General features: G+C 29.9%; 1 protein-coding gene across 3 annotated transcripts in view; it reads right to left on the minus strand.

Annotated features, from left to right (window-relative positions):
* The window catches only part of LOC105109749 (probable LRR receptor-like serine/threonine-protein kinase At1g05700), a 16,187-nt gene extending 7,695 nt beyond the window's left edge, over positions 1-8,492 (minus strand). The window contains exons 1-5 of one of the 3 annotated variants that reach the window (XM_011004541.1): positions 8,162-8,491; positions 4,258-4,819; positions 2,943-3,433; positions 799-931; positions 600-671 (exon numbers count right to left, since the gene is read on the minus strand). In XM_011004541.1, coding sequence (XP_011002843.1) covers positions 600-671; positions 799-931; positions 2,943-3,433; positions 4,258-4,819; positions 8,162-8,303 — 1,400 coding nt within the window. In that variant the 5' untranslated portion in view covers positions 8,304-8,491. Of the gene's footprint in view, positions 1-599; positions 672-798; positions 932-2,942; positions 3,434-4,257; positions 4,820-8,161 lie in introns of all 3 variants that reach the window. The other 2 variants (XM_011004542.1, XM_011004543.1) reach the window with 2 other exon arrangements.
* Between the last annotated feature and the right edge of the window lie 552 nt (positions 8,493-9,044).

The raw sequence follows: 9,044 nt of genomic DNA on the forward strand, positions 1-9,044 counted from the left end.
ACGAGATAGAGAGAAACACAGAGAGAGAGCTAAGGGTGAGAGTTGAGTTGAGTAGAGAAGTTTTTCTCCTCCTCCTTGTTTTGTTGTTTGTATTGTTTTGAGCTTGATTAATATAAACCAGTAGCTCCGTGGAGTAGGCAAGTTGCCGAACCACGTAAATTTGTGTGTGTTTGAATGTTTGGATCTCCTAACAGTTATTCCTCCATTGATCTGAAGTATGGACACCCATTTTTGCACCCCTGGTGAAGCTAGAATCCCAATCGTTGGCTTGGAGGATTTTGTCTAGAAAAGATGCATATAGGGAGAGAGGTTATCCCTCAAGCTTATAAGATGCATGAGCCCTCTATACACCACTAGCCAATTTCCATATGGAATATTCGTAACATCACCTTTAGACCTCCATAAGACAATGTCTCATCATAGGACTGAGGTTCCCTCTAATTTCAAGGGTCTCGACCTCTTCAAATAGAATGATGAATGTCTGAAGTCGGTTAGAAATTCTAGCAATGACTGTCATTCAAGTGCTAGATATCTAGTAGCCATTGCCAGGGTAGTTTATTTGTATTAAAACCTGTTACAACTTGGTTATTAACACTTACAAGGATTGGATTGCTCTGAGGTTCAAGAGTGAAACAGCTATATTCCCTGATAATTGACTTGAACTTAGATTCCTGCTCACAGTTAATTGTAAAAGAGTAAGACATTGAGATACTGAATGCCGTATCTATGTAGATGTTCTTCAAAAATAACTTCCAGAGAATATTCTTATAATTATACAGAATTTAAGAGGGAACTCACAGCGAGATGATCCTTGGAGGATTGTCATTGTTGCACTTCAAACGAGTCCACGGAGTAATTGGCAAACATGGATCTCCTTGCCAGTCAAATCGATCTATTTTGTATGCGTTCTTGATGGCCATGATTGCATCAACTATGATAATTTAGGTTAAAAAGGGTGAGAAGTGCGTTGCTTTAGATTTACAAGAGAGAATCGCTATAAACTGGGTAAAGGCCTATATATCCAAAAAAAAATCTCGAGCCTGCCTTTTTGTGACGAGAATAATTTTTTATGATGAATATAAAAAAAAAATCTATCTCAAATGGCCATTAGGCTTTATCATTTGTATGGTGGCTATCAAACAATTATCATTTGTATGATTTTAAAAGATTCCAATTGAACTTTCAGATTATAGGCTAATTGGTTTGATTCATGGTATCTATAAAGTTCGTGCAAATATTCTTTTCAACAGACTCAAACATGTTAGCGAGGATCTTATTAGTGATAATCCAACTGCCTTTATTATTTTGTTCCTAGATCTTTTATTTTTAGTATTCTTGATGTAAAACTTTAACTTTTCATGATAGCTATCATCTAAATGGCTAGAATGTGTTTTAATAAATTTGCCAATTATTATATATAAAAAAATTGTTCTATAACATAAAAAGTCTTTCTTAAAATTTGCAAAGTTATTATGTGCTAATTTATTTTTAATTTAATTAGAAGAATCAAAATAATGATATTCAAAATCAACCATTGATCATTGAAACTTTCATGCTATATCAAAAATCACTTTAGAAATTTAAATTATTTAATGATATTCAATAATTCACTATATAGTCTTGATAAAGAATAAGCATAAAATATCCAAGATTTGTTTTTTGAAATATAGAAAATTTAGATTGGATATCTTTAGAGAATCAAACTCCGTGACATTTGAATAACAGAAGGTCTTAGATCAAATCACATGAACTTTAATATGGTAGTCAATTAACATAAGTGGTTTTTATTCTTTAGTAATATTAGGAGTTTTAGGCTCCTTTTATTTTTGTGGAATGGTGTGGTGCGTTTCATGTTTTGTTTGAATCATAGATTTGAAGGTGTTTAGTTAATTAACAGATATCATGGTTTTATATAAACCCTACTAAAAACTCTTTTAAAAACTAAATGATATTATCAAACCTACAATAATGGGTGAGTTGAGCAGTCAGATGTGAGTCTGTCATAATTAAATAAGAATATGTTCTAAATAAATCATATAGATAGCCTAGAAGATGCATTAATAGACTATTCAGACATGTTTAGGTCCCATAAGAGATTTGATTGTGTCATATTAGAATAACAACTTAAAAGTTTAGGTCCAATAAGAGATTTGATTGTATCAGACCAGAATAACAGGTTAAAATGCTATAATTTTTAATCCGATCATTGAATCATAGTTAAATTTTTATGAGAGATTCTAAAAGTTTTTTTTCTTTCGAAAATGTTTGTGTGTGTGTTGATATGTGAATCGTCAAATATTTAGATTTCACAAATCTCACCCCATGATTCTGATTTTACCAGTTTTTATGATTTTTTTTTTAATTTTGGATTTCTCGCTATTTTTGAAATTAAAGTTTCTTTTTTGTAATTTTAGATTTGTATTTTTGTTTTCTAAATAGGGTCAGGTTTCTAATCTATTTAAAGCTTATAAACCTCCTAAAAAGACAAATTTTATTATTATTATTATTAGAAAATAGACGTGTAAATTTAAGGTTTATATTTGGAGCTCCTATCGCCCATAAATAAATTTTATGTTATTTGTTTAGTTGTTATTTTCAACTTCCACAAGCATAATTAAGTTAAGAAAAAACTACATATATATTATAACTTTTCTTAAACCTACTTTTTCAAACTATAATAGTAAAAATATTTACAACACCAAATCACAATGGAGGAAACCTCTTTCAAAAAAAACAAAGAAAGGAAAAGACAAGGCCAGCCCTCGTTGTGCCAGTAAGACAATTAATCACCAAGTAATTTGCCATTAATCAGGCCCTAGCTCCAGGGATCAAAACGTAAAAATCCTTCAATCCACTAGTCTAGCAATTCATTAATGACGATTATTATAGCATTCGGGCCCCAACGCCTATAGCATTCAACAGAATTGAAATAGAAAACATACCGTCTGCTTGGTTTGTCGGTGAATAAGGGAGCGGTTGTAGTTCGAAGATCTCAAAGGCATTTAGGATAGGCGGAAGGTCAGACCGCAACGTTGCCTCAATAGAAAACCCAACTTGATCTTGTAGTTTATATGGACCTATGGTCAATGGCTTCAAGTATTCAAGAGTAAAGGGCCCATAGTTTAAGCCATTCAAAGTAATGGTGAATTCTCGTCTTTTGCCTGGTGCAATCTGCTCGATTTCAGCAAAGTGAAAGAAGACAAGAAACTCAGGTGTGGAATCCTTTGGATACCATATTGTATAGTTGTAGCTCAATGAATTAAGGCCATTTCGAGGCTGAACCGCTGTTCTCAAGACTTCGACAGGTAGACGGCAGGGATTATCACTGCCCTGGATATCAATATTTGTAAGTGTTTCGGTGTTAATATTTGAAACTGAATCGGTGAGGCTGACGTCAAGCTGCCAGATGCGATCATACACGTCATCTTTGTACCTAAATGCATGTGAGAAACAATAACACAAGTATTAACTAATGTAGTGATATTATTCTCATTCTCCAAAATTCCTATTTCTTGATGTTCATTGATTCTAAGCAATATTAAAAAAAAACTATTTGCATACGAGTAATTAAAGAAAAAATAACTAATAAAGATTTAATGATCAAGAATCTATCAACGTAAAGTATATAATTTAAAAATATTTTATGCATCCTCAAGGGGGGGAAAACAAAAGAAAAAACACATCATTTGGCACAAATGATGAGCTGTAGTAAGATTAAGATATACTTCTTATGAATAGATTCAGTTTTTTTCCAACTTAATTTTAGATCAAATCAGCTGGAGTTACACTAAAAAATGGAAGAGATTTGCTAGCTATCCCTCGCCAACGACTGGTCACCTTGCTGCCCAAAACTAAAAGTATTAAATTTACTTTCAGAATTATTGATTTGGGGAAAGATTCTGGATAAGGGTTGAGAAAGTTAGCTCCAAAAAATCATGGTTTAGAAGTGGAAGAGAAACAAGAAAAACGAAAACAAAACATCGATCTTTCAATGTCTACAAATGATAATCATTCTAAAAACCATAATAAAATACAATATCCCTAAGGCATATAGTGAAATTATAGATATTTATCCAAAAGTTTGTATATTTTACATAAACGTCCTCCTTATATTTTGTTTTTTAAATTACTGTAAAAACGCTCATTAAATTCTCAAGCTTTTTTAAACGGTACCTATGAAGAGAATTTTTATCATATCTGATGCATGATGTGGCACGTGCATGATTTAGTTAAAGAAGCATGATTTAGACAATTCACCTTGTGGTGCCTAGGCTGACCTGGCCACCAAGGTCAGCTTGCACCCTACGAAGCAACGATCCATTCGTACTTGTATATGGGGAATCATTCATGAACAGTAAATCCAATCCACTGATGAAAGGCACTCCGGAACCCGTATTTACGAGACACACATAAATGGTATCAGTTACTGAATAATGAATAATGTCGTAATTTATCCAGTACTTATTTTCAACAGTTTCTTCAACCAGTACTGTTGTCCAATAGTTTACCCCGATGTATAGCTCAAACTTTATTTGAGTTTGATTCTTAGAATCGTAATTTCCATAGCGGAAGAAAGCTCTGACGTAATAGTTTTGGTTCTTACCCTGTCTGGGTTTCAATGTATAACAATTCCTTTTACCTTCAGGAAAGATTCTCAAGGTATTCACCATTTTCCCATAGAAACGAGTCGTCAAGTTATTCTCTGGTGCTACGACCTTATTCTTGCCCGTACTAATGAAATCTTTGTCGGTTTTGTAAGTTATTCCAGAGTCCCCATCCAGATAATCTTCCTCCGCCCCACAATCAATGCTGATTAAACCTTCAAAATTTTGGTTAGAAGAGAAAACCAAACGATTAGACTGATTATCTCCAACATATTGTTATCAATTACCATTTTTTTTCTTAATAAGCCAGATATTAATTTAACCATGAAGAGCCAAAGCACCAGCTTGAATATCAGGAAAGAAAATAAGAGCAACATATTATAGAAAAATGCAGACCATGAACTTGAAACAAAAATTTTATGTAGTAGCAATCGATCCATACGTTCATGAGTTTAATTATAAGAAATATTTTTCTTTTATTGGATGATTCATGGGGAAGCAGGATACTTCTAGGGCATTAAACAATCATTAGTATTTAATTAATTACTATTTCAGGGGGAAAAATGCTGGAGAGAGATAAGATACATTTTCTTGTACTTTATGATTTAAAAATTTAAAAATTCACTTCAAAACTATTATAAGAATAAATTTATTTTATATTTTTTTTCTTTAATTTTTTTATATTTATCCTTTCTATCACGTTACACATTACGAGGTCAAAATCATGCCATCTCAAATATTCGCACCAAGTGGGCTCAACTTGCCTTAAACAACATGGACCCGTCAAGTACATAAATTTATTATATAAATTAAGAATCTCTTCTTCTTTTTCTTCTTCTTCTTCTACATAGAGATATGCTTTTAGCATTTATCTCTTCTTCTTCTTTTTGTAACAAATTCAATATAAGTTCATGTTATAAGTCATTAGAGTTTTAATAAATTTAATTTTTGAATGAAACAAATTCTCGATTTTTTTCTTACTCTAATTCAAAGTTTCAAGTTGTTAACAAAAAACCAACAATAAATGAGCCCTTTGCTTGTATTACACAAATAATAATTAGCATAGGGTTCACACTAAACTACATAGAATCTACGTTTTTAACCGGGCAAGGTGTGGGCAGTTGGCTACAAAATCATAAGAAACTAAGCCGAAAAATGCTTGTACAAATCAAATTCATAAAGATGGTGATCTAGCTAGTACTACTATATAGCTAGGCATAAGTGCCTGGGTTTTCAACTGCTAGTTTTCAGTTCAGCAACGCAGGAACAAAAAGAGGGCACACCCATATTTTTGTATGCAAAAGCCATAATTGCGCACCATCCATGCTAGTCTTTTGTTTTTTTATAATAAAATATTTAATCTAACTTACATATATCTTAATTAAATCTACAAACTTTTATATATATTTGTATTTATAAACAAAATTTCATATAAAAACAGAGTAAGTCTTCTTCAGACCATTTTAGTTTGAATAACAAAGGTTTCTAAAGAGAAGTTGCCATACGTTAATAACAATGTGATTTGAAGTGTCAATAACATACTCTCTTTTTATTTTTATCTTCACTAACATGAAAGATAAAAATATCTTATTTGAGTTTAAAAGATTTTTTAATAATTTATTCAGAGTTTATTTACTAGTATAACTATAGTTCTTTTTCAAATGATTTTTCATGTTGAAATGTATGTAAATAATATTTTTTTTTTATTTTTTTAAAATTATTGTTGACATCAACACATTAGAACGATCTAAAATATATAAAATATATTAAATTTTAATAAAAAAATTATATTTTTTGAAAAAGTAGTTTGCACCTCAATAACTAGATGGTACATGTGTTTTTTCAAAAATATATTTATATATTTAATGCTTTTTTCATTTTATGTTTTTAACATCATCATTATAAAATATTTAAGAATATAAAATTAGTTTTTTAATCTAAATATACTCTTAAAAATATTTTTAAATATTCAAACACATTATCAAGAATAATTTAAATACTTAACCTGTACTTCAAAGTTACCTATAATGGAAAACACAAACACACCTATGTTTGAACCACTATGCCGCAAGATCATATTTGTAAAACTGAACACGATATAAGGCTCAAGTCTGGAGGATCAATCTATTTTAACCTTTAAAAAAAATTAAAAAGATCAAAACGATTAACTTGTATTTTACTACAAAGTTACCCACCCGTGAAGGAAAACACACACACATCTATGTCTGAACAGCTATGTTGCGATAACATAGTTGGAAAAATCAATATGGAGTAAGGCTTGCGTTAAGTTGGTGAGTATAATAATTGTGTTCTTTTTGTTACGTGTCACCCCATCACGAGTTTATTTATAAAATTATATGATTTCATGAATATATATATATATATATAATATGTAAAATTAAAATGTAGCTTAACTTATACAGTAAACTTATATGATTTTATAAGTTTATTGTTTAAATTTAATCTTTAAATATTTATTAATTAATATTTAAATTATATATCTAATTGAATTAAAATTTTATAAAAAAATTTATTATTTTTTGGGTCAACCAAAAATTGGTAACATATTATTTTAGAAAATTAAAATTATTAAATAAATCTTATATCTCAAGTTTTCAAACCATATATATAGGTAAATCTAGTAATTCATCCAAACAAAAACAAAAATAACATCTTTAAAATTAAAATTAAAATATATCAAAAATATATAAAAATTAGAATTTCAGTCTACATTAAAAAAATTTAATATAAAGATTTTATTTGTATTATTTTATTGTATTTACTTATTTATTTATTATTAAATAATTATTTTTAATTTGAGTTTATTCAGTGTATTAGAGATTGCAGGCATTCATTTCAAATAAAATACTTTAATGCTATAATTTAATGTTTAAAGGAAAATTTTGAGATTTTAATTAATCTGTAAATAAATATTATTTAGCTCTTAGTTACTTGTTTCTACAGAAAATAATAATATTTTGTTTCTAATATGTATAAGATTTTCAGTTTACTATTAGGATTTTTTATATTAAAAAGGGTGTTGAAAAAGCTTCCATGTTATCTTTTTATGATGAAAAAAAATCTAACCCACAAGAATCATGGGTCAATAGAAAGTCAATACACTAATGCACAAGCTATTTCTGGGAAACGAACTAGCTTTAATAGCAATTCAGAGACATGGGCCAACTCTCTCAGAAAAGAACTACTAGGCAGCTTGGAAGATGATCTCACCAACTTACACTTCGAGGATGAAGGCAAAAGATGTATGATAATTCAACTTAATAAATTTAATTTTGAATGAAATTCAAATCCATGATTTATTTACAACTCAAATTCAAAGTTTCAAGTAAATAGAAAAAAAAATCAACCATGGACGCGTTGCATGTATAATACAAATAATTAGTATAGAGTTAGAACTTAAGCATTTTTTATTTTTTTTACCAAGCAGGGTGTGAGTAATTTCGCTAGGAGAAAGTAAGCGAAAAATACAATTAGCACAAGTCAAATTACAGCAATTTGATGAACCAGTATTCTAGTCTTAAAGCTAGCAGAAGTACCTGAGTTTTCTGCAGCAAGCTTTCTTTTTTTATCCTGCGCAGTATTTTTGGCAGCAAGTTTTGAGTTCTGAAACGTAGCTGAGAGGAAAAGGAGGATCACCCATACTTTTATATAAGAAAGCAGTATTTGCCCACCATCCATCCTTTGTCTTGTTCAGGCGATTTTAGCTAGCGTTGTGAGGGAGTTTAAAAAAAAAAGAAATTGTTATGAGCTAACAACGCAATTTGAAGAGCAAAGCAAATTTGGTATCTGAGAATATGTAGCGCAAATTTAAATATTATGAATATGCGGACTGCACAGTTTGTGAGTGATGAGAACGCTAACAAGTCTTTGTATGGACAGCTGTGCAGCAAGCACCGCCGACTCCAAGACTTCGAATTCATTAGTATAATTTATTTATTTATTGTGATAGGTGAAATAGCGTAATGCATTTATAAATTGTAAATCCGACTCGTTTAGTTTTTTTCAACCCCAGCAATTGACATATCAAGTTGAGTTAAAAAGAAATTATAGATATTACAAAAAATCATTAAATTATACTAATGACTTTTAAGGATCATGAAAGGATCAATAGCTTTTAAAGGTTTGGGTTTCATAAACACTTGTAAAATAAGTTTTCCTGTTAGGCATAAGGACCATAAGATGGTTAATTATCACAAATATAGAATACAAGGAGGAAACCCCTCTGAGGCTATGTTGTTTGTATTTGCAAGGATTAAGAGATTATCAGAGGTTGGAAAACAAAATGTGAGTTTCATGTTAGATATCAAATGGTTCATGGATATTTATATAGTTGTTCCTACCTAATTTTTTATCTATATTTTTGATAAATTTTTTTAAAAAATAAAAAATAGCAAAAAAAAACCCTAAAAAATATATTTT

This window comes from Populus euphratica, unplaced genomic scaffold (assembly GCF_000495115.2).
Source record: "Populus euphratica unplaced genomic scaffold, PopEup_1.0 scaffold228.1, whole genome shotgun sequence".
In the NCBI taxonomy this organism is placed as follows: domain Eukaryota; kingdom Viridiplantae; phylum Streptophyta; class Magnoliopsida; order Malpighiales; family Salicaceae; genus Populus; species Populus euphratica.